Source organism: Anolis sagrei, chromosome 1 (genome assembly GCF_037176765.1).
Source record: "Anolis sagrei isolate rAnoSag1 chromosome 1, rAnoSag1.mat, whole genome shotgun sequence".
Classification (NCBI taxonomy): Eukaryota; Metazoa; Chordata; class Lepidosauria; order Squamata; family Dactyloidae; genus Anolis; species Anolis sagrei.
In genome coordinates, this window is record NC_090021.1 from 201028572 (window position 1) to 201055632 (window position 27061).

General features: G+C 39.0%; 1 protein-coding gene across 4 annotated transcripts in view; it reads right to left on the minus strand.

The window, feature by feature from the left end:
• Positions 1-27061, minus strand: part of TANC1 (tetratricopeptide repeat, ankyrin repeat and coiled-coil containing 1) — a 184389-nt gene that overhangs the window by 78739 nt on the left and 78589 nt on the right. For all 4 annotated transcript variants that reach the window (XM_067472251.1, XM_060777384.2, XM_067472243.1 and 1 more), the window contains one exon: positions 9219-9419. In XM_067472251.1, coding sequence (XP_067328352.1) covers positions 9219-9419 — 201 coding nt within the window. The remainder of the gene's footprint in view (positions 1-9218; positions 9420-27061) is intronic.

Consider the following 27061-nt stretch of genomic DNA (forward strand, 5'->3'; position numbering starts at 1 on the left):
ATCCTCTTTGCCTCACATGCCCTCTTTATAGTTTCAAATCCTGGTGTAAGCAGAGGACACCACAACAACTCTGTGGTCACTTCACACATGCATGAGGAAAAACAGAAAAAAGACTGTCATGAATTTATATATCTAAATTTTTTTGAAAGCTTTAAATACAAAATTCCAGCAGAGGGTGCTACTTCTACACTTATTTGGATGTAAACACGAGCAACAACAAGGTCTGTTTAAAATGAGAGCAGTTCCAAAATGCACACCATGTACAACACAAACCACATCCTTTTAAAAAGGCAATAGTTTTTGGCTTCTTTACTGCAAGCAAGGCTATAATAAGATACAGTAAAGTTGCGCAATAATGGACAACCGTTTTGAATCAGGATTAGGTTAATAAAACGAGAGGGCGAAATAAAAATATCAAAATGGAAAATAATTCTATTGCTTAAAACTGCACAACTTCCTTGTAAATATTTTATAGATGTAGAAATAGGGGAAACTCGATGCCAAAGACATTTTTTTTTTTTTTTTTGCTTTCTGTATTAAACTCAATTATAAATTTTCTCAAGGACATTTTCTGGAAGAATGAAGTCTAAACAGACTGGGGGAGTGCAAAGAGAAGAAGAAAGGACCCAAACATTTATCACCCAGTCACAGCCTGCATGGTGTAGTGCAGAGGTCCTCAAACCTTTTAAACAGAGGGCCAGGTCACAGTCCCTGAAACTGTTGGAGGGCCGGATTATAATTTGAAAAAAACATGAATGAATTCCTATGCATACTGCACATATCTTATTTGTAGTGCAAAAAACACTTAAAACAATACAATAATTAAAATGAAGAACAATTTAAACAAATATAAACTTATTAGTATTTCAAGGAGAAGTGTGGACCTGCTTTTGGCTGATGAGACAGCATTGTTGTTGTTGTGAGCTTTCAAGTCATTTCAGACTTAGGTTGATCCTGAGCAAGGGCTGAGTAAATGACCTTGGAGGGCCGTATCTGGCCCTCGGGCCTTAGTTTGAGGACCCCTGGTGTAGTGATTTGAGCATTGGATTATAACTCTGAAGACCAGGGTTCAAATCCCCATTCCCCCATTAACTCCAGTGGATAACCATGGACATGTTCCACACACTCAGAAAACCCACAGTAAACCCATTCTGAAAAAAACATGTGATAGAGTTGCCATATGTTGAAAACAACCGAAGGGCACACAAAAGAACAATCTGACAACAGTACCAGGAAAGATTCTAGGGCAGATCATTAAACCGACAGACTGTAAGCACCTAGAAATGACGTGATCACTAAAAGCCAACGTGAATTTCTCAAAAACAAGTCATGCCAGACTAATCTTGTTTTCTTTCCTTCCTTGGTAGATGATGGGGAAACTGTGGATGTAGCTATCTCAATCTCAATAAGACCTTTAACAAGGTCTCCTATAATAGTTGCAAACAAGCTAATAAAATATGGCTAGACAATGCTCTTGTTAGGTGGATTTGTATTTGGTTGACCAATGTCTTCTCCTCGTCCTGGAAAGAAGTGATCAGTTGAGTGTCACAGGGGTCTGTCCTGGGCTCAGTGCTATTAAACACCATTGTCAGTGACTCGGATGGCGGAATAGAAGGAAGACTAATCGAATTTTGCAAACGGCACCAAATTGGGAGGTATACCTAATACCAAAGAGGATGGGATAAGAATCCAAAATTAGACGGCTGGATAATAATGTGGTCACTCTGTGTCCAGTTAGAGGCACATAGTTGGATGATTCTTCACTTTCACCCCATCAGCAGGAGCTCCCGGTGGTGCAATGGGTTAAACCCTTGTGCCAGCAGGACTACTGACCAACAAATCAAGCGTTCAAATCCAAGGAGAGCAGGTTGAGCTCCCTTTGTCAGCTCCAGCTCCCCATGCGGGGACATGAGAGAAGCCTCCCACAAGGATGGTAAAACATCAAACCTCTGGGCGTCCCCTGGGCAACGTCCTTGCAGACAGTCAATTCTCTCATACCAGAAGAGACTTGCAGTTTCTCAAGCCACTTCTGACACAAAAAACCATCAGTAAGTGTCCATGTTAGAAAAGAGGATGCAGTTAAAAGAAAGGTGGGTCATTTGGCCATTAAACCACAAAAGAAAGGAATTTCACTCTCTGAAACAATCAGACAAGTGACTTACAACGGCATACCTTGGAACCTATGTCATATTAGGTCATTAGCAGGATGGCAGCCGGGGTTTTTTGTGTGTGTTGTTTCTACCCTGTAAATGTTTTAAATTAAGTGTTAATCTATGTTGATTTTATCCGACATTTCATTTTGGATTGTAAGCTATTTTGAAGACAGTGAAATAGAAAAAAAAAAAGGGGGGGGGTATGCATGTTTTATAATCTTTAATATTAATTTTTCAAAACATAGAAATGAATAATTGAAACGCAAGGATCGGAAAGCAGTGTACGCATGTGAAGTATTTCAGAATGATGCTTAATAATGCAAGTCCAAAGATCTTGTCAGATAAAATACAACAAAATGGAAGGATTTCAACTGTTGAAGGGTTATAACAGGCTATTTTAATAAAATTAACTATATGTGAAGAGTTACAAATGGCTCAAAATGATTTTTTTACCCATAACCATACTCTGGAGAAAGTACCCTTACAGCTGGAACCACTTATAATAATTGGTTATAATGTTTGCTAGGTCTCTCCTCTCTGATTTCATTTCAGCACTGAACAACATTCAAATAAAAGTGAAAATTATCTCATCACAACGCTTAGGGATGAGAGGAAGAGTGAACACCTTCTAGGTCAGCAACCAGCTCTTCCTATCAAAATCAGGCCCAGAACAACTATGCCCAGTTTTAGCAGAAGAAACAACCAAAAGAAAGGTTCAATTTTGACCATGGGCTTATTATTTATGTAAACATGTCAAATAAATAGCAAAATATACTTTAGACAGGCCTAACATAGACATATTTATTTATTTGATTTATATTTCACTTTTCTCTCAAGATGGACTTTCACATAATGTTGCCACTCCTGGACCTAAATTAAATACCTTGTTAATACTGCATTAAATTGCTAAAATTAACTTGCCAAAATTGCTGGAAGAAACATTAACAACCTTAGATATGCAGATGATACCACTTTGATGGCCAACAGCAAAGAGGAGCCTTCTAATCAAGGTAAAAGAAGAAAGCGCAAAAGCTGGGTTGCAGCTAAACATTAAGTAAACCAAGATTATGGCAACAAGAATGTTTGATAACTGGGAAATAGAGGGAGAAAAGGTGGGGGCAGTGACAGACTTTGTATTTCTAGGCGCAAAGATTACTGCAGACGCAGACTGCAGCCAAGAAATCAGGAGATGTTTACTTCTTGGGAGGAGAGCAATGTCCAATCTCGATAAAATAGTGAAGAGTAAAGACATCAGACTGGCAACAAAGATCCGCATAGTTGAAGCAATGGTATTCCCTGTAGTAACCTATGGATGTGAGAGCTGAACTATAGGGAAAACTGAGCAAAGGAAGATAGACGCTTTTGAACTGTGGTGCCTTGGACCACCAGAAGATCCAACCAGTTCATACTTCAGGAAATAAAAGCCCAACTGCTCATTGGAGGGAAGGATAGTAGAGGCAAAGGTGAAGTACTTTGGCCACGTCATGAAAAGACAGGAAAGCTTGGAGAAGACAATGATGCTGGGGAAAATGGAAGGAGAAAGGAAGAGGGGCCGACCAAGGGCTAGATGGATGGATGTTATCTTTGAAGTGACTGGCTTGGCTTTAAAGGAGCTGGGGGTGGCCATGACCAACAGGGAGTTCTGGCGTGGGCTGATCCATGAGGTCACGAAGAGTCAGAAGTGACTGAACGAAAAAACAACAACAACGATTGCATTAACTGTGTGAGGAAGGGAGATCTTGAACTACTGGAGAAAGAGGAGGAAAAAATCCTTCCTCCTCCCTCAGCTCCTCTTCCTAACGCCTTCTTTCTTATCACTTTGTCTCACCAATTTCTATATTTCTCCCCCTCCCCTGTTTTTGTCAACAGTAATGGAGTCATTCCAAAAAAATTTTTCACAAAAAGGAAGATTTTTCAAACCACCCAAGTTAGAACAAATGTTTTTACACACCTTTATAATTTTACCCGAAACATTAGGAAACAGAATCAATTAATGTATTGTCAATCACACAGCATGAACTAAAATAACAGCAAAAGCCTGAAGCTACTGTTTAAAGTTTGGAGCCAACCACCATAAAATATATGCATCATGATAATAATTTAAAAGCGATGTGCTTCGGTATGATTGAATTGTTAGTGGAGGGGGTGACTTCCAAACTTATGGGCTGAATTTACATGTAGTGATAAGCTACAATGCCTGGCATATATAACAAACTACTTTGTGAACATTTCATGCCAGTGAGCTAAGTTTTCTTCTTCACGAGCAGGTAAATAAACCAGGAAGGGCGCAGCTCTTTTTGAGGTTCAAACTCAGGATTAAATGTTGCTAAGCAAGCTAGGATCATAAATCACATTTACACCAGGGTCAGCTTACATATTTCGGCTTACTTGTGCATCCATTTATCATTCCAGATTCCGATTTCATGCAAAGCTTTCTCTTCTTGATTTGTTAACCTAATCAGAAAAAGGAAGATCTCTATTTTTACTCTATTTGGATCCCGCCTTTCTCTACCCTGAAGGGGACTCAGAGTAGAGAAGCCAAGCAGGAGTAAATCTCAGGTCTGTTTTATATTACCAGTGCCTTTTTCATATTGAGTTTTAATGATTATGAGTGTGTTTACATCAATATTTGTTTACTTTAAAAGTTGGTCTATTTTAAGTGCATACACACATAAACTTAAGTGCAAATGCACACATTGGAAAATTATGACTCTAAAACAGTGGTTCTCAGCCAGCTAGGATTTCTGGGAGCTGAAGGTCAAAACACCTGGGGAGCCACAGGTTAAGAACCACTGCTTTAAGTTAAATGCAAATTTTGACTTCAATGTGTATCTGATAGTGAAAAGTAGAAGAAGAAATATGAATACCCCACCCTGCATTAAAAAAAAAATACAATAGGCACATAATTGCTCCATCTTATTAGTGCCTTTAGCTTCGAGGGGCAGTTCTAAAAGGACCATTTATTCTAGGGCCAATCCAGGGAGACAAACACTACTGGATCAGATATTGGTCAAAATGGATTTGACCAATATCCCCACAACCACTGCAGAGGTGGGAGGGAGTTCTGAGCCCAACTCCACAGCACCAGACAGCCACCCGTAGCATCCCTCTCCTGTTCTCATTCTCACGGTAGCCAGAAAATGTGACATGGTTAATGTCCGGCACTTGTGGACTGGAGTGGTATCAGCTGGAGTGCCAGAGTGATACGGGTGGGAGAGGAGGAATCGTTTCCTCCTTTCCATCCTCCCTTCTCTGATCACCTCCTCTTCCCTCCAGCTAGTGTCACTCCAGGTGACGAACCACAGCCACTAGCCTTGTCATGCCCACTGACAGCTGCAACAAAAATGTGGGGCGGACAGTGATAGCCATTCCATCTGCCTGGACCTCTGAGTCCAATTAATTTGAATTGCCATTGAAAGAATGGTGGTGGGTTCTACCCCAGAACTGGCCCAACCCATGTAATTACTTACATGGGTTGAAAGTTGCAGTTTGCTCTGGACTATTGAAAAGAACCCACAACATTGGTTAACCTGAATCAGCTCTGTGCATCATTTAACTGCCATGGGCGGAGCCCACGGTGGCGCAAGGGGTTAAACCCTTGTGCTGATAGACTGACAGGTTGGAGGTTCGAATCCAGGGAAAGCACGGATGAGCTCCCTCTGTAAGCTTCAGCTCCCCATGCGGGGACATGAGTGAAGCCTCCCACAAGGATGGAAAAATATCATCAACAACCACAAAAATCCAGGCGTCCCCTGGGCAATGTCCTTGCAGACGGTCAATTCTCTTACACCAGAAGAGACTTGCAGTTTCTCAAGTCTCTCCTGACATGGGGAAAAAGACCTGCCATGTAGCTGAGTCATCTGCTCTTCAGGGTAACTGGTGGTTGTAGATGTGTCCTCAGTCCTTTTACCAGTTAGCATTCAGAAAACAAAATATTCATGATACAGAGCTTGCATTAGTAGACTAAATAAATAAATAAATAAAGATCTTAAAAAATAGGCCTGCACCATATAAGAATTAGTCTGTCCTGTTAAACCAGAGGTCTCCAAGCTAATACCCATGGGTTCTATGCGGCCACGAAAGGTCATTTACCTGGTCCCTGCCCTAAACTTTAGATTTAGGGTAGCTCTAACTCTGAAATGACTTGAAAGCACACAACATCTTATCAACAAAAGCAGGCCCATACTTCCCATTAAAATATTGGTCAGTTTATGTTGGTTAAAATTGTTCTTCATTTCAAGTATCTGATCTTTCTTTTGTGGGCCTTTTTCACTACAAGTAAGGTATGTGTAGTGTGCATAATACTTTGTTCATGTTTTTTCAAACTTGAGTCTGGCCACTCAACCGTCTGTGGGACCATGAACCAGTTCTTTGCTTTAAAAGTTTGAGGACCCCTGTGTTAAACACTTTCTGCTGACTTTGACTGCAAATGTGGACAGGTTCAGGCACTGCAGACTTCCTGGTAAACTCAAGGTGTTGGGAACATGCTTGAAATTATATTCAAGAACCAAATAAGGCCAAACTGCTGCATTTATCCACAGAAATTGCAATTGTTTTAGAGACGGTAATTGAACTTGAAAATGAAAATGTTAGCAGTAGCTGAAAAACAATCTACCAAAAATAAAAAAAGATATCTGAAATGCTATGTGAAGTACAAACAGCATAAATAAGGTCAATCAAAATAAACTGCTGTCTGGAATTTTATGATATACTGCATTGAATCAGCAAGAAAAAAGAGCATTCTGAAATGAAAAGATCAGGTGATCATATTCATTTTAGCATGAAATCAGTCAAAGCTGAAGCTCACAGTAAGGGGTAAATATTGGAATTACAGAAGAAAATACATGAAACTTTGGGAAAAATCACCTGCTGCCTTTTCTCTGAATGCTTCCCTATAACTTTTGCAAAACACTAGCTATTTTTTTGTACTGAACAAATAAATTTCAGATTACAAAATGCCAACACTGTATTTTCACTTTACAGATATCAAAAACTTGGTCAACTTCATAAAATACTCACGCCCCAGGATTCTTGTAATGATGTTAGTGTGCTGGAATGATTTCAGTAAGCCACTGAAAGGGAAGCCAGTGACCAGACCTTATCTAGGCACAATTGCATTCACTTCTTGCTACAAGGAAAGCTTTCAGGAGGGGTTAACACAAATTTCAACAGCATTTTCCCCCTTTCTATATCATATTATATTAAACTTGGGAAATTAATGTAAACCAAATTTAGAGAGAAAATATTTTTAGAATTCACAATTTGCACATTATCAGAGTTTGTGGAGGGGCCTGTAATATCCAGACTTAGAGGAAGGCAAAGGGAGAGACACGCAACTGTCCTCTCAGCCTGGGAACATGGCGGCCTGCCACATCTTCATGCTGAGAGTAAGTCTGGGGCAGTCACACACGGTTGCAGGATGATACACCTTGCGAGTGCAACTTCCTGCTGAGAAGAGGCCGGGGCTGTCACACGTTGCTGCCCAAGGCTGTACTGAGAACCCTCGGTACAATGAGGCTTTTGACTACAGTTTGTTAGGAGAGAAGGTATGGTGTGTTCCTAGAAGGGTCGCACTTAATTTTGTTACTTCTGATTTTTTTAGGCAACTTAATGGAGACATTTCTTTTGTTCTGACAGAGTAGTCTCTCCCTGATGAGTTGGACTGAGCAAGTGGGCTTCTGCAGAGTCACTGACTTACTGGTGAGTGGCCGTAGCAATTACTGCATTGTTACAACTCCTGGTTCCGACTTTTGGCCTCATTCAGTAAGTAGAGAGTACAAGGTCAATGGGGTTTATGGGATCAAACATGTGCATTACAATGTGCTGTTTAAAAGCTCATCTTGGGCCTTTTCTTTCATTCTGGGACCACATTGGGAGAACTTGTGATGGATCACTGACTGGCCATTTTTTGGAGCTACTAACAAATACGTCTGTACAATTGCTGCATGTGGGTTTTAAATTCAGTTTGTTAAGATAGGAAAGTAGTTACGTTCTTAAAAGAGCCAGTCTTAACTATCTCACTGGGGATTTGGGAGTTTTTTTGGTCCTGGATAAGTTTTCTTTTGTTCTCATAGAGTTTTGTCTCACTTGGACTAAGTAAGAGGGCTTCTACAGAATCACTGATTTGTTGCTGAGTGGAGGTAATAGCAGTGACTGTATTTTTACAGCTCCTGGCTTTGACTTTTGGCCTCCTTCAATAAGTAGAGAGTACAAGGTCAATGAGGTTTATGGGATCAAACATTCCTATTTCAATGAGTTGTTTTAAAACCAGAATTGACCTTTTCTTTCTTTCTTACAGATTAGCTGTCCCAATAGCCTCACATAGCCATGGGTCAAAACTCGCTTCCCCAGCACCAACAATTCCCTCTGGCCTCCCCTTCCCCATGTCAACCACCCCTGGTCTTTCTCCCCACGTAACCCCCCCCCCCCGCCCCACCTGGCCAGACATGCAGCCCCCTTTCTAAAAAGTTTGCCCATGCCTGCACCAGATACTACAATTCCATTCTTCCCCAGAACAGTGATGTATATATAAAGCTACTTCTCACTGACTACACACAATCCTCCAAATACAGTATGACTCCTATGTCCATAAGGGATTCATTTCTGGACTTTTCATACAGAATTTCAGATAACAGCAAACCCTACTGAAGTGACAGACCTCTGACCCAAGAATATCATAGAGTCACGCTATCCTAAGAATAATCCAGAGTTGTGTTGGCTAACTTAGAAAATGCAAAGGAATTACATATTTTGTCAGACGTTAGTAAATGAAACTACAAACACCAGTGTCATACCTCAATAGTCTTCAGCTACTGAATATGATAGGAAAGATAGGGATCAGGCAGTATTTCTGGCAGTGGGGGCGATCCATCTGTATGCTATATGCTGAAACCTAAAATAATTCCTATAATACTACTAACAATGCAAAGATAAGGATAGAAACCAAAGCAAAATGGTGGCATCTGGCATTTAGAGGGACATGTGTTGATTTGGAAACACCACTTGGAAGTGACTTTGTCAATATAATTTCACAGCAAGTTTTGAAAGAAATGTTTTTGATGTTACCTGGAGATTTTTTGGTTGCTCTTGACTGCATCAAATAGGCATGGCGAGGCAGTAAAGGTGATGATGGCAAAGACATTGAAACTCCTTTGGCCAAATTCATTTTGTAGACATCTTCAGGAACAGGCTGGACACCACCAGGAAAATCTGGACTATGGCCCGACACGGTAATTATCTGTAGAGCACTTTCTGAACATGAATCACCTGTAAGAGGGTGGGAGGAGGGGATTACTGACATAGCAAGGGAACAGAAGCATCTACTACATAATTCAGGCAGATTGACTAAAGCTATATAAAACTTTAGTGTTATAAGAACCAAATCCCTTACATTCAGTTTTCCTGTGAGAACAAAGCCTGATTTTACTGACACAGATGTTTGCTGCCAAAATGGAAAGAGACACAATGGACGAAACAGAATAACCTTTGTTTCCAATTTAAGAACAACTCTCAAGATTACTACTTTGTAGTCTTCATTGCCAAAATCATGTTGCTATGTCAGTTAATACTTTTCAGTCTTTGCTTGTATTAATATCTGACAGGTGACTGACTGGTTTATGTCAGAAATAGATTTGAAAAGGAAAGTAGTGAGTTGTCAATCCAAGCTTCCTGTTGGGAAATTGGATAGAAAGTTCAAAAACAAAATTAAAACCGACCTTTTTATGTTTTCCTTCCTACTTACAAGGTTGACATTGCACACTTGCTTCCTAAACCCACTATAGATATGCTTCTACAACAGATCCAGCCAACATGAGAAAAAACAAAAGCCAGAAGTTATATTAAGGAAATTCTATCTACAAAGAGAATCATCATTATCTTGTGACTGCAATCCTAAACACACCTACCGTATATACTTGAGTATAAGCCACGTTTTTCAGCCTTTTTTCGCCTGAAAAAGCCCGCCTCGGCTTATACTTGAGTGAAAGTTATTTATTATTTTATTCTGTTATTATAATTATTTTATTACATTTAATATTTTACACTATTTATAATTATTACATTTATTATTTCACTCTATTTACTATTATTACATTTATTTTATTGTATTTTATTAAATTTATGATTTTACTCTAATTATTGTTATTATTAAATTTCCATTATTTCATTCTATTATTTTTATTACATTTATTATTTTACTCTATTATTATTATTGGAAAGATAGGTAAGCGCATTTACATTAAAGAAGGTTAAAATAATAGTTTAATCAGAATTGGAAAGTCTTATATTACATTATATTTAATTATGTAAGTCTTATATTTAATTATTAAATTAAAAACATTTAACCTACTGATTCCTCAGCGTAATTTTATTGGTATCTATTTTTATTTTGAAATTTACCAGTAGCTGTTGCATTTCCCACCCTTGGCTTATACTCAAGTCAATGCATTTTTCCAGGTTCTTTTGTGGTAAAATTAGGTGTTTCTACTTATATTCAGGTCGGCTTATACTCGAGTATATACGGTAAATTGAAATAATACCTTTATTTTATTCTAAAAATTATGCATAGGATTGAGCGTTAGATCCTTCAAAATTATGAAATAAATATAGTACAAATAAAGTGGTCACCATCCCACCATCCCATTTCTTTTCTGTTCCATTTGAAACAATATACAGTAAGAACCAGAATATGAAGTTGTTTTAATCCACAGCCAATATATTATGTCCTCTAAGTATTTTCTAGATCCACAGGCACAATTCTAAAGTATGCTTGGGCCAGATGTCCTTCATTTCAATAGGGTTTGCTGTTTCCCAGTTTGCAGATCCACGGTTTGCAGACGCAATTATCATACTATATTCTCCTTAATTGAGTTTATTGATATTGAGAGAAGACATATCCAAAAATTTGGTAATCACTCTGTTTTTTGGTAATAAGTAGATTCATTTATCTCCATTTGGGTTGGTGGAACAGCCATAATTTTGCCTAATTCTAGCTACATTAAATTCTTGGATTTTGTCACTGATGTCTGTTGGTAAATCCCACCTCTTTCTGAGGGCAGGGTATAATAGCTTCCATGTGTGAAAAAGGAAATGGGAGTATCTCCAAAATGCACAAGTCTACACTTTTCATGTCAACTTGTCTCTTTTTCCCTCCTCTCCATTCCATTACTCATCTATTGGCTATCAGTTGTTTTGATACTGTGCTACTGACTGAGTAGTCTTCAATCTATTTATTGTTTTACTTTTGAGGATCCCACGTAAGAACTTTTCCCAAAAGACTTCTTGAGTGTCTGAAAACAAGGGAGATACTCAGCCACAATATGATGGGGGTATGTATTGTGTAAGGATGGTAACAACTACAGTAGAGTCTTGCTTATCCAACATAAACGGGCAGGCAGAACGTTGGATAAAGGAAAATGTTGGATAATAAGAAGGGATTAAGGAGAAATCTAAAAAATGTCACATTACATTATGATTTTACAAATTAAGCACCAAAATATCATGATTTACAACAAATTGACAGGAAAAAGAAGTTCAATACACAGTAATATTATGTAGTAATTACTGTATTTACAAATTTATCATCAAAACATTGCAATATATTGTAACAGCTGTGTATCCGGGTGGGAGGCAGATTGCCTTGGATAAAACACAATGTTATATGAGCAAAGGTTGGATAAGCAAGACTCTACTGTACAACTCTTGCAATACTTTCACAAAAAAAGATGATCAAATGTCTGCTTTCAAGAAAAGGGTCTAAATATTAGGAAGCTCCTGGTGATGAGAGCTATTCAATAGTAGAACAGAGAATAATAAATTTCCCCTTGGACATTTTAAAACAGAAGATGGATATCCTCTGTTAGGGATGCTTCAGTTGTGGAATCACACAGTGGCAAATATTTGAACAATGATCCTTCAGATTCCTTCCAAATCTACAATCCTATGATCTATAAAATATCTGACTATGTATGTTTTTTTTAATCAGTCCCAAGGAAAAAGGACACTTTAAGCAAAGTAATTCTTATCGAGTGTATCATCTAGTATTATTTCTTCAAAACTAGCTACATCTCTATGTTTCTTATGATCTGATAAGAGAGCAGTTCTACAATTCCTGCTTACAGTTGCCACTTTCTGGCAGTTGAATGCTTCTGTGTTCCTATTATGACTTACTACAAGGACACAAACAATTTAAGTCAATAAACAATTAGTATGCTTTACATCCTGTACTTTTTTATCTAATGGGGGAATTAAACAAAGAGGGAACAAAAGCATAAACAATTCTCTCAAGATGATTACACAACATTATCCCCAAAGAGAATACATAAATATTACCAGAAATGAGCCTTCCCCACCCATCCCCTGAATGCCCCATTTAGCATAGATTTTCTCTGAAAACAAGCATCAAAAATCAAGAACGCTCTTCATACAAATGAATATCACCCTGCCATAGAAAGAGAAGTCAGAACTGTTGATTTATATGCAAACATACAAAAATTTGTGCTTTCCAAAATATAGACCTACTTTTAAAACCCACACACAAGCCCTCCCCCAAAAAAGCAAGAACTAAAAGGCGCCTAGAACTATTCCCTTCCATTTCACCTGTTTGCTTTTATCTGCTTTGATATAAAAATATTACATTCTGACAGCTCAATATTGAACAGAACTGTGCTGTTGTACTATCCTTATTTCGGGGGGGGGGGGGGGGGAGGGGAGGACTACAATTAAACCACAGTATCCAGAGTTTATCCTCTGCAGATATAACCAAACACCATGAAATTTCCTAATATTCAGTTGCGACATATCATGGAACTGCATTGGATGACCTAGACATTACTCTCTAGGAATCTGATAGGCCCTCCAACACATGCCTATAGTAACTTCCTGGGAAAATAAACAATAGAATTGCATAGAGCAGTGGTTCTCAATCTGTGGGTCTCCAGGAGTTTTGGCCTACAGCTCCAAGCCAGTTTACCAGCTATTGTCGAAGGCTTTCATGGCCAGAATCACTGGGTTGTTGTAGGTTTTTCAGGCCTTATGGTCATGTTCTAGAAGCATTCTCTCCTGACGTTTCACCTGCATCTATGGCAAGCATCCTTAGAGACCTTACAACCTCTGAGGATGCCTGCCATAGACACAGGCAAAACGTCAGGAGAGAATGCTTCTAGAATATGGCCATATAGCCCGAAAAACCTACAACAACCCAGTTTATAAGCTGTTAGGATTTCTGGGAGTTGAAAGCCAAAATATGTTGGGGTCATGAATTTTTTGGCAACAGTAAAAGATATGCTACAGTATATTATACTGTACTGTTTATTACAATTTCTTCATTTATTTGAAGCTTTATATTCTGCCCTTATGCAATCATATTACATACCAAATATCTTTTTTTTTTCAAATATGTGGTTGTAACCTGAGAAATAAAGCAACAATATACTTCCTAAGTGGCCATTCTTATCTTGTTTGCTTATTTCCTTTGAAATGAATGCAGCTGCCCACACCCAGTTTTGTCTTTGGCCACCTGCCAGGGGATTTCCTGCTACAAATATTTCCACATATCTCTCTCCAGTCTGGGTTGCCAGAAGAACTTCAGAATAGTACCAAAACATGTAAACATGGCCTTCTGGAGTACACTTCCCTAGTGGGAATCCAGGCAAATAGACTCACGGTTCCAGGTGAACATGCCCAAGTTGCAAAACATCTAAAAAGTGCCTTCTCGCCAAATGTTAGGAAACATTTTAAGCAAATTGTTGAGAAAACAGTAAGTTGAACTGGCATGTCTCTACGCACACAAAAGCACACTCAGCTGTTATTCTAAACATTAATGTAAGAGTGAATAGCATCAACCTTATATTTTCAAGAAGGTAACAGACAAGTAGCTTTATCTCTGGAACCATTATGTAAATTGGGCAAGTAGCATGGCCACTGTACAATGACCCTAATGCACAATGTGCTCTGATACACACGTCCTAATTCACAATAGGGCAACTTGTGCATCCGGATATACAATGCAATGGGAATCACTGTTGCACAATGGGGTATCTTGAACTGTCCCTTATTCTGTATCGTTCCAATTCACTTGCATGATTGTGCACCATTTCAGTGATGCTGCCATATTATTGTAAAACTTCCTGACTGTGAGAGCTGTTCAACAGTGGAACTCTCTGCCTCGGAGTGTGGTGGAGGCTCCTTCTTTGGAAGCTTTTAAGTAGAAGCTGGATGTCTATTTGTCGAGGGTGCTTTGAATGCGATTTTCCTGCTTCGTGGCAGGGGGTTGGACTGGATGGCCCACAAGGTCTCTTCCAACTCTATGATTCTATGATTCTATGAAATGACATTGAGGAGCATTTTGGGGGAAAAAAAATCCACAAGTCACACTTTGCCCTCTACCAATCTAAATGTTTACTTATTTCTGCAGTTGGTTCAATGGGCGTTGTAGTTAGTAACTGAATTGAATTTCATTTCAGGCTAGGAGCTCATGCCCCTTGGCCTACTACAAAAAAAAAAGTCCACAGAGGTGAGAAGAGTATACTATGGGATAAATGGGTATTCCAGACCTTAAATGCAGCAATGTTTGAACACTGTTTCGATTACAGCTCCAATAGCACGTATTGTGAAAACCTTAGCAACAAGAAACAATTCTCAAGTTACAAGCACGCCTATTAGCTTGCCTTGAAGACAAAAATCCTAATACACATTTTCTTTTTCTCCCTCTTCCAAGTTCATTTTGAAATCCAAAGGTATTTTTAGCCAATGTTTTGGACGAAACCAGTGCTGTCTAAGATCAGCACTTTATTTACAAATGGTCAAACATAAAATCCTGCAGTTTGATCTTCACAGAAGTGTCTTTTCTCTCCATCTCAGGGGGGTATAAACCTTCTAGCTGACAGTGAAGTGTCAGCTGTAGTCATAACAACCATCCTGGATGACTGGTCAAAATAAACAGAGCAGCATTTTCCACAGATTTCTGCAACCGCTTTATTGAGACTCTACGATAAATTCTACCACAAAGTATGAGAATTAAGGGGATCCATTCTTTTAGAACTAAAATATAAAGTAACTGGAAGTAAAGGTCTCCTACACATAGGAAGGTATGAAACACACAAATGGATCTTGTAGCACCTTAAAAAATAATTGAGAGAGAGAAATTGGCAGCATAAACTTTTGTAGACAAGGAGTAAATCTATACTGACCGCATCATGTGGATTGAAGGCATCTTAAAAAACGGTGTTTGAATTACACAAGCCACAAACGGGTGCATGAAAGCACTTTAGAGGGCTTAAAACTGGATAAACAAAATTAGAGATACTTCAAAATATGGCCCGTAATGTGCATCAGCACACAACACTATAAACCACATTGCATACCAAAACTAATTAAGGGGTGGTAGCTTCGGCAATCTGCACATGCTTTGTGGTGGTGAAGAAGTTTGGTGAAAAAGCCACAGCTGTTAAGCCACAGATAATGCAAATCCTAGAACCGGGTCAAAACCAAATTTGTCGGTACATATAAGCACTGCCCAGGCCTTGACCCAATTCCTGTACTTGACATGTTATCTCCGCCTTTACTGCTTTTGTCCTGAATTACTTGGTCAATCACTGTAGACATGCCCTAAATCTATTTTCTTGGGTGCAACTTTATTTATTTATTTATTATTTACAGTTTTTATATTCCGCCCTTCTCACCCCGCAGGGGACTCAGGGCGGATTACAGTGGACACATATATGGCAAATATTCAATGCCAATTTTGACATACAAACATATACAGACATACACAGAGGCTATTTAACTTTTTCTGGCCGTTAGGGGAGCTGTTGCTTTCATCGTCCATCTGCGACGCTGATGAAGTACTTCCGCATTCCCCGCGTGCTTCCCCACTGGAATGCTCTGCTGGAGTCTTCTTTATGGCCTCATAAATTAGTTAATTTAGCCTCCCCACACTTTAAGGTGGTATCTAATTTTCCTACTTGACAGATGCAACTGTCTTTCGGGTTGCAAAGGTCGTCAACAGGCTACACACAATTGCTTGGAAAACCACTCCAACCTGGGCTGGCTTCGAACTCATGACCTTTTGGTCAGAGTGATCTTAATGCAGCGCCACAATCCCAGTGCATAAGCAGTAAGAAGCTGCATCTCAGGAAACAGTCATAGGCTGCATCTACACCTGTGGAAATACTCTAGAATAAAATGCTCCAGAACTGCCCCAAACATAGAAGGGGATCACCCCAAAGCCCCTTTGCCGTCAAGGTAAACAGTTCCCTGAGTCCGCCTCTGCTGTTTCATTGGTCAAAAGCAGCTCCCCAGCATAGCCTTGCTAGTGACATCACTTCTTTTGGGGTCACATCTACGCTGACCATTTAAATCAGTATGGGGTCAGATCAGTCTGCATTTGGTTAGAAAACACCTGTATGCTGATCCACAGTAACCCGAGGAAAGTCAGTTAATGCAGCTGTAACCCTGCTTAATATAACACAGGGGGAACCACAAATTCTGTACCACATTTGGAGTTCTCCCTCAAAACCGCTATGAGTCGCCTTAGGGCTGAGAAAGGCGGTATACAAATGAAGTAAATAAATAAATAAAACCTGCAGCCAGTTCCTAAGCAGGCCCGGTTGTATCTGTCCCAATGGGCATCCCATGCTCAGGTGCCCCAGGAACATGGGATGGCTGTCTCTTCTCATCCCAGCCCTCCAGGTTTTGTCTTCAACTTCCAGAAATCTTGGCCAGCTTACCAGCTGTTAGGAATTGTGGGAGTTGAAGTCCAAAACACCCAAGGTTTGTCCACACCTGATCTACACTGTAGAATTCATGCAGTTTGTCACCACTTGAACTGTCATGACTCAATGCTATGAAATCATGGAAGTTGTAGTTTTACAATGTCTTTATCTTTTTCTGCCAAAGAGTTCTGGTGCCTCACCAAATTATAACTCTCAGGATTCCCTAGCATTGAGGCATGACAGTTAAAGTCCTGTCAAACTGCATTAATTGCACAGTGTAGATGAGGGGTCCTCAGACTTTTTAAACAGAGGGCCAGGTCACAGTCCCTCAAACTGTTGGAGGGCCGGATTATAATTTGAAAAAAGCATGAATGAATTCCTATGCACACTGCACATATCTTATTTGTAGAGCAAAAAACACTTAAAAACAATACAATAATTAAAATGAAGAACAATTTTAACAAATATAAACTTACTAGTATTTCAATGGGAAGTATGGGCCTGCTTTTGGCTGATGAGGTAGGATTGTTGTTGTTGTTTTGTGCTTTCAAGTCATTTCAGACTTAGGTTGATCCTGAGCAAGGGCTGGGTAAATGACCTTGGAGGGTTGTATCCGGCCCTCGGGCCGTAGTTTGAGGACCCCGCGTGTAGATGAACCCTTTGTGTCTATGGTGTTACAAGATCCCTTTGAATATGGAAATTTAGCAATTTTAAAGGGGGGGGGGGGGAGAGAGTATGGTTATGTTTCTGAATTTTGTCCCCAATGATAAAAATAATTTGAAAGACATGTTTTCTTAGATTTATTACACTATGTAACAAACTTTGAAAAAAGTTCTGTTTCTGGCTTGAAAGTGTTAATTCCTGTTTAATTGTGAGGTACTTACTTTGAAAGTAGCTGTTATACTCCAGAAACTTGTGGCTGCCACAAACTATGTTGAATTGGTTGAGATTCTATGAGATATTCACTGAAAAACTATAGCAAAATGTGCTAAAGGATGTCTCCCAAAAAAGAAAGTTTTTACAGTTACATAAACTTTTCCCATGTTTTATTATAGAACCAATTAGGAAATGACATTTATAACCCAGGAACCAAAATTGTGTTACATAGTGTTTATTCAAGGTATTAGGGCTATGTCCAAACCATGGCGGAGGTGGGAAATCTATAAGCATCAACCCAAATCTTTTAATTTTAATAAAACTACATTTCCAGTAATAATAATACATGAGCTGTAAGAGAAATTGTGTCATCTTTTTCTCCTTTCAGTCTGAACACTAGATATGGGACCTTACTTTTTTATGTTCAGTGAATTCTTTGGCTAAGTCACTCATCCTTATAGCCATCTCTTAATAAGACATTTGAAAACTATCATCTTTTATCTGCACTTTGCCAAATGGAGCCCTCCAGACCTGTTGATTATAACTTTCATTGTCCCCAGTCAGCATGCCAGGAGCCCCCTGTGGCACAATGGGTTAAACCTTTGTGCCAGAAGGACTGCTAATTGACAGGTCATTGGTTCGAATCTGGGGAGAGCAGATGGAGCTCCCTTTGGCAGCTCCAGCTCCCCATGCGGGGACATGGGAGAAGCCTCCCACAAAGATGGCAAAACATCAAAAACATCCTGGCGTCTCCTGGGCAATTATCTCACATCAGAAGCAACTTGCAGTTTCTCAAGTCACTCAGCATGCCAATGATCATGATGGTTGGTGGAGGTGGGAGTTGAAGTTCAACACCTCTGAAGGCTATAGATCTAGAGAAGGAGAATGTAACTGTGCTATCTGTAAATTAAAATTTCGAGCATCCCCAACCATTAGCAATATTGACTAGGGTGCCCATCTATATAAATAAAAATGTAATGTTCGTTTGTGGGATTAACATAACTCAAAAACCACTGGACGAGCTGACATGAAATTTGGACACTATACCCCTAACAGACCAACGAGTGACCATCACTCATAAACCTCCCCCCCCCCAAAAAAAAAAACAGTGGAAAGGCCTTAAAAACCCAAAAAGTTAAATGATATAGAAAAAAGGAAGAGGGAGGGAAGGGGAGAAAGAAAGAGAGAGAGAGAGAGAAGGAGAGAGAGAAACAAAGAAAGAGAGAGAGAGAGAGAGAGAGAGAAGGAAATAGGTGGAAGCAAAGAGTGAAGGAAGGAAAGAGATACAGAAGGAAGAAAGGAGAGAAAGAGGAGGGAAAAGAAAAAGGGGGGAAGGAAAGAAAGAGGTAGAGAACAAAGCAAGGAGAGAAGGAAAGAAAAAAGGAGGGAAAGAGGGGGTGAAGGAAGGAGGGAAAGAAGGAGAGAAAAAGGGAGGGAATGGAAAAAAGGAAAGAGAGAAGGAAGATGGAAGCAAAAAGTGAAGGAAGGAAGGAGAGAAAGAGGGAGGGAAGGAAAGAAGGAAAGAGAGAAAGAAGGATGGAAGCAAAAAGTGAAGGAAGAAGGAAAGAGGTAGATAAGGAAGGAGAGAATGATCAGAAGAAAAGGGAAGGAAGGAAGGAAAGAAGGAGCAAAGGAAGGAGAGAAAGAAGGAGAGAAAGAGGGAGGGAAGCTTGGCCACAGCAACGTGTGGCGGGTACAGCTAGTCTCTTATATAAAGAAAAAAGACAGCTTACTGATCTGTTCTGTACTAATACACAGGCCAGCTTCATCTTTAATATTTCAACCATGGCTAGTGAAAACAATCTAGATACAAGATATTACAAAGTTCCAAATGTTATGTCTTAGTTCTAATAGCAACCTTCTCCATTTGGTTTGTTGTTTATGCCAATATTTCAGATCAGTTACTTACTATCTGGCATAAAGTTCTGTTAACCTCAAAGATTATTCTTCTTAAGTATCAATACACAGATTGCTTCGTAAGATGCCTTCACAATAACAAGCTGTTCAAGCAGCCAAAGGCCTTGCTAGCCACAAAATGAACAAGAAATGTATGGCCACATGACCAGCATGTAATATGCAGAATTACAATAGTAGCTATAACAAAATTAAATGCATTTGAAACTTGAGATACAGCAGCAACACAGTACATTTATTTGATTTTGTGGTGGTAATGGGACTGAGGGAAAGCTTCCCTCGAAGATCTTTAAACTCAGACAGGCTAATACAGAGCCTGTTTTATGCCTGGTTCAGAGGATTAAAAAAGCCTGGCTCAGACTGTGACTTGAAGCTCTAGCTGCTTTTAACTGACATGGAGTTAAATTACACTGCAGTTATTGAAGTCTGTAACACAAAACTGTGGTTGAATCAAATTAGTTCTTTTCTCTCTTTTTTTCTTTGCTCTCAATGGTGGGGCAAAACATACCATCCCCACAATTCATGATTAACAGAGATGCATACTAGGCACCTAAAAAGCCTACAAAAATTATTTCATATAAGTTTTCATGGACAGTGGATGCTTTCATTAGATGCATGTATGAGGATTTTCCCTGACAAACCATTCTTCAAGGTGTCACTGTTATGGCTCAATGATACAGATTCATGGGAGTTGTAGTTTGACATGGTTGTCAGCCTTTAGCAATCGCATCTTCCCCTATGAACCTGCGCAGGCTTTAAGATCTGCTGGGGAGGTCCTTCTCTCACTCCCACGGCTGATGGGGACAAGGGAGTGGGCCTTCTCTGTGGTAGCCCCCCAGCTCTGGAACTCTTTCCCTAGGGAGATTAGATTAGCGCCCACCTTTCAGAAAGACCTGAACATTTTGATGTTTCGATGTGCCTTTGATTAATTGGTTCATCTATTGACTAGGCCCCCTAGCCCTAACTTATTGTCTGGCTCTGTAGCATATTACCAGCCCCGCCCGTACAGCTGTATTGCACTAACCCTTGCCCCGCCCTCCTAGATTTGAACATGCCCACTGTTCCTGGCTTATGGTTGATGCTTATTAATGTTCTTACGTTTTTATGGTGTCCGTTGCTCCGTTTTCTTGTTTTAATTATTGCAATGTAATCTATTTTAATTGTGTAATTCCTTATTTCTGTTTTTGCTGGGCTTGATTCCCATGTAAGCCACCCCAAGTCCCTTCGGGGAGATGGGTGCGGGGATATAAGAATAAAATTATTATTATTATTATTATTATTATTATTATTATTATTATTAGTGTGTTGGCACCTCATCAAACTACAAATCTCATGATTCCATAGCACTGAGACATGTCAGTTAAAGTGTTGCCAATCTGCATTACTTCTACAGTGTAAATGCACCAAAGTAACATAGCTATCTCAGAAGCTTATTGCGAGAATAAAATGAGAATGGGGAGGATGACATATACTGCTTTGGTACCACTGGAGGAATAGGATAGAAATGTAATAAATAAATAAATAAAATACTCTAATATTCCATTTTCATATACTATTACTACAACTACTACTACTACTACTACTACTAATAATAATAATAACAACAACAACAACAACAACACTTTATTTGTATTCTGCCCTATCTCCCGGAGTAGATTCCAGCATATACAGACACAAGGCAAACATTCAATGCCTCAAAACAATGAACCACAGATACACAGATAAAGGTAAAGGCTTTTTCATCTCTGGTGCTGGGGGTGGCGCTCATCTCCATTTCTAAGTCAAAGATCCGTAGACATCTCCTAGGTCATGTGGCCAATATGACTTCATGGAGTGCCGTTTACCTTCCCACCGAGGCAGTATCTATTTATCTACTCACATTTGCATGTTTTTGAACTGCTAGGTTGGCAGAAGCTGGGGCTAACAGTGAGAGCTCACTCCCTCATCCATGGATTCAAACTGCTGACCTTCCGGTCAGCAAGTTCAGCAGCTTAGTGGTTTAACCCACTGCGTCACGGCAGTCCCATCTACAGTGTGGATGCATCCAAAGTAACACAGCTATCTCAAAAGCTTATTGCGAGGATAAAATGAGAATGGTAACACTGAAGGAATAGGATAGGAATGTAATAAATAAATAAAATATTCTAATATTCGGTTTTCATATACTCTGTACTATGGCATAATTAGCATAAAAGAATATATGGAATAGTAATTTGAGAACTCCTGAATACTAATTTTCATAAAATAATTTTGTACTGCACCTTTCTTTTGCAAAAACCACTAGCCTGTCAGCTAATAAAACATCACATGCCAATTCGAGAGCATCTAAAGAGTCCTACCAGCATCAATAAATCATATATTAACTTGCTCTGTTATATTTTAGCTTTTTGCACTTAATCCAGTCTCATAGGTAGCATTTCCAACATCAAGAGTTCCACTCAGTGTAATCATTGAAGCAGTAATCACTCTACAGAAAAAGGGGGATGTTATCTTGGAAATGTAACTAGATTCCCAATGGAACTGAGAAGGAAACTGAAGGATTTAATCAGATTAATGTCTTTGAAAAAGAGGAAGTACAATGATACTACCAATGATGTTTGTGTGGGATTTACAGGCATGAACATAGAACCTGGACTCCGTATCTAATCCTCTGAAATGGACAGGCAATGTATTAAAAACCCTTTTAGAGCTGCTCTAATATATGAAGATTAAACATAATAAAAACAATCGCAAATTCACTGGCACGCACAAGGTCTAGATAGCAACATCTCAAACTCAGAAATTAGTAAAATGACTTTCAGTAACATTTTTTACCTTGAAAATCCATGAGATTCTGGCATTCCTGCCCTTCAAAGTGGGAAATAAATTGATAAGAATTAAAGATTTGGAAGAGACTATCCAAACCATGATCCTACAATCACAGGAATAAACAGTGTATCCTATATACTCTTTCTTGCCTATGATTATTTTTATTTTTTTCCATTTTTTCCCACTTGAGAAACTGCAAATCGCTTCTGGTGTGAGAGAATTGGCCATCTGCAAGAACATTGCCCAGGGAATGCCCGGATGTTTTATCATCCTGTGGGAGGCTTCTCTCAGGTCCCCTCATGAGAAGCTGGAGCTGACAAACGGGAGCTCACCTCACTCCCCGGATTCAAACTGCCAACCTTTCGGTCAGCAGTCCTGCCAACACAAGGGTTTAACCCACTGCACCAGCTGGGGGCTCCTATGATTATTATGATGAGAATCTATACAGGAATATTTTATATACTGAAAATGTACCAATAGAACAAACATCTAATGCAGTCTTTAAAAATAGTATGATAATAGAGTAAAATAACAATATTGATATTCATGCAAATGACTGCATTGGTCCGGTTTTAGATTCAATGGTTAAAATGAGTTTTTTATTTCCAACAAATAGTTGTAAATGGAAGAGGGATGAATGATCATTGGAGTAGAAGTCTCAAATCAAGGCCTAATACATTTTTCCTTTGTTTATAACTAAATTATGTTGGCTATATTTTATTAACTAGAAAAAGACATGTCCTTAAAAGCAACTGGAAGCCCAAGAAATCCCATGCCTCATAATTAAAATATCAATAAATGAAAACTTGCTCAGACATGTTCACAGTAGCCCACATCTCTCTGAACACTGTAATTACAAGAAAGCTGAATATTGAAGGACAATATAATACAGATCAAAAAAAGGATCAAACAACTTTTATTCAACTGAGTGACTAACACAAAGAAGAGTTTCCAGACTATTTATGAGACCCATTAAAAACAAACAGTCTAATGGAAGGAAGACAAAACATTCAGCTGAGTACTTCAAGCAAGGCAATTATCAACTATCCTTCCTGATCATTTTAATCCATGAGAATTTTTAAAAAGAGAAGGATATTATAAATGACATCCATATGCATGTAAATGTAATACTATTTGTTGCAGGAAGAAAGTTGGGGTGCAGTCCAAACCATATAAAAAATATAAAATTGCTATGAGTAAATTTTACAAAACTAAATTAGCAGAATGCTATGGAGTAGGGAATACACAGTAGGATCAGGTGGAGCTCCCGGTGGTGCAATGGGTTAAACCCTTGAGCTGACAGGATTGCTGACCAAAAGGTCAGAGATTCGAATCCAGGGAGCAGGGCAAGCTCCCATCTGTCAACTCCAGCTTTCCATGCAGTGACATGAATGATAAGACATTCGAGCATCCCTTGGACAACATCCTTGCAGACAGCTAATTCTCTCACGCCAGAAGAGACTTGCAGTTTCTCAAGTCACTCCTGACATGAAAAAAAGACAATAGAATCAGATTATAAAGAAAATTATAAGAAACAACAATTATAAAGAAAATTATAAGGAACAACAATTTGGAAGGTTTTTTCCAACTGCATCATATGGAAACAAGCAAGCACATGTAGCAGTCTTACACCAGTTTTGATCATTGATGTATCTAGAACAGCACTATCTGCTCTAAGTAGTAGAAACTCAACACGATCTTAGGCAGATAGTATTTTCCATCACCTGTCACTTCATCTTTTAAACTTGAGATATCAGGGATTGCAATTGGTATTTCCTGCATTCAAGGGATGTTCAAGGCATCACCCCATCCTTACATAGTCATAAGCATGAAAAGAAATCAAAGGGCAAAGATAAATGCAAAGCACATGTTAGGGCCAAAAATGAGAAACCAGATCACTAAGAAATGGGATAGAGGACCAGTTTTTGTGTGTCTGAACTAAAAAACAGATGGCTCTTACCAATGCTGTATACATTACATTTTTAATTTTATTTTATTTTATTTGCCAATTTTATACCACGCCCTTCTCAACCCCAAAGGGGACTCAAGGCAACTTTGCACATCGGCAACAATTCAATACCATAAAAAACATACAATTAAAATAAACTTTTAAATTAAAACCGCAAATTAATACATTTAAAACAATGCATCAACTATTAAAACAATGCCATCCACAATCGTAATCTCGGGCCATTCGAGTAGTCATAACACATTTTCTGTATCCATTTATTGCGCTACAATTATTATCCAAAGGCTTGGTCCCAAAGCCACATTCTCATTTTCTGTCTTAAGGCCAGGGGGGAGGGGCTGCTGTATTATCAATGGGGAGGGAGTTCCAGTCAAAGGGCCACCACTGAGAAGACCCTGCCACTCATCCCCACCAACTGTGCCTGCGAAGGAGGTGGGGCAGATAGCAGGGCCTCTCCAGAAGATCTTAATCTCCATGATAGTTCATAGAGGGAGATACCTTCGGGCAGGTATGCTGGGCCGGAACTATTTAGGGCTTTATAGGCTAAAGCCAGCACTTTGAATTGTGCTTGGAAGCAGACTGGCAGCCAGTGGAGCTGACGTAACAGGGGGATGTATGCTCCCTATATGCTGCTCCAGTAGACCACTTGAAGCTTCCGAACAGTCTTCAAAGGTAACCCCACATAGAGCATGTTTCAGTAGTCTATTCAGGATGTAACAATAGCGTGGACTACCATGAACATATTACTATGATCACAAAACAGAACAACAACAATAAAAAGTAATGTTCAACTACTTTGGAGTCTGGGTTGTTGTAGGTTTTTTCGGGCTGTATGGCCATGGTCTAGAGGCATTCTCTCCTGACGTTTCCCCTGCATCTATGGCAAGCATCCTCAGAGGTAGTGAGGTCTGTTGGAACTAGGAAAAAGGGTTTATATATCTGTGGAATGACCAGGGTGAGACAAAGGACTCTTGTCTGCTGGAGCTAGGTGTGAATGTTTCAAGTGACCACCTTGATTAGCATACAATGGCCTGACTGTGCCTGGGGCAAACTTTTGTTGAGAGGTAATTAGATGTCCCCGCCTGCTTCCTCTCTGTTGTACTGTTGCAATTTTAGAGTTTTTTAATACTGGTAGCCAGATTTTGTTCATTTTCATGGTTTCCTTTGGAGTCTTTGGAGAATGGACTGAAATAGTTGGGGGTAAAAACCCAGGAAGTAAAACTAGAAATTCTGTGTTTGTCTTATACAGTTTAATGAACACATTAGATGCTATTGTAGAAACTGCAGTAAGAAAATGAGATATATTAAAAATAGTAACATTTAACAATAAAAGAGGAGACTGATATACTCGGCAAGTCTGTGGCATGTAAAAGGAAAGTACAAGGAATATTATATCAGAGGACCAAGGGAAAAAACAATGGAACATCAACTGATAAAAGGAAAGAAGATAAACATCCATTAAGAAACTTTGTGAAAAAAGGAATACGAATGATTAAGCCAAGAAAGAACAACACTGTAACCATGCAAAAACTGAAGATTAGAAAAAAGAACAAAGTGTCCAACTATGTCAAAAACAGAGAAATCATCAAAAAGAATAGTAAGAATAGAATAGAGGCTCTATCGTTTAGGAAAAAGATAATAACAACAAATAATGCACTGTGTAGTTTCAATGGAATGTAGGGAATGAAAACTGGATTTTACACATCAAAAATTATATGACAGAAATTGAAAACAAATGTTATAGAAGTTAGAAGAAAGATAGAGGAGGAAAATGGGATAATATCTAGGAATAGCAGAATAATAATAAAAAATACTTGTCAGGAACAGCTATGAAGTGATAATACAATCATTTTTTTTTTGTTTTGCCCAAATGGTAAAACACAATGCTCTTGTTTCTGCGAGGCATCGTCAATTAGAGCTACTAGTAATACTGCCCAGTAATACTGCCCAAACACACCTAAAACAACGTTTGGTTCAAACATACCCAACAAGGTATCAGCCAGATGTGCCACAGCTCCATCTATTAAACGTCAAATTACATTTTGATTTTACAAGTTAAGCACCAAAACATCATGTTTTACAACAAATGGACAGAAAAAGCAGTTCAATTCATAGTAATATTATGTAGTAATTACTGTATTTACAAATTTAGCACCAAAACATCGCAATGTATTGAAACAGCTGTGGGTCCAGGAGGGAGGCAGAATGCACTGGATAATTAGAACATTGGATGAGCGAAGGTTGGATAAGCGAGGCTCTACTATATTTGAGTCTACACTGTCAAATAATCTGTATTACTATACTGTCACATTGGATTTACCGCAAAACTGCACACCAAGTTTGGATGAATAGAGACCTTTAAAGCAAGTAATTCTACCCTCTCCAATGATACATTTTCTCAGTGCTAGGAAACACCGCTTCTAAAGTCTGTCAAGATCCCAAGGTGAGGAATCAAAATAATTGTTTTAAAAGTCCACATCTTTCATTTCAGGTTCACATGCAAATATTGATGTTCTACCATCATAAAATCTGGTGTACTATCCATATACTATTATAAGACATTATGCATTCTAAGTAAATGACAATATTTCCAGCAGCGCAGATTATCAGGATATTTTTTTCCCAAAGCA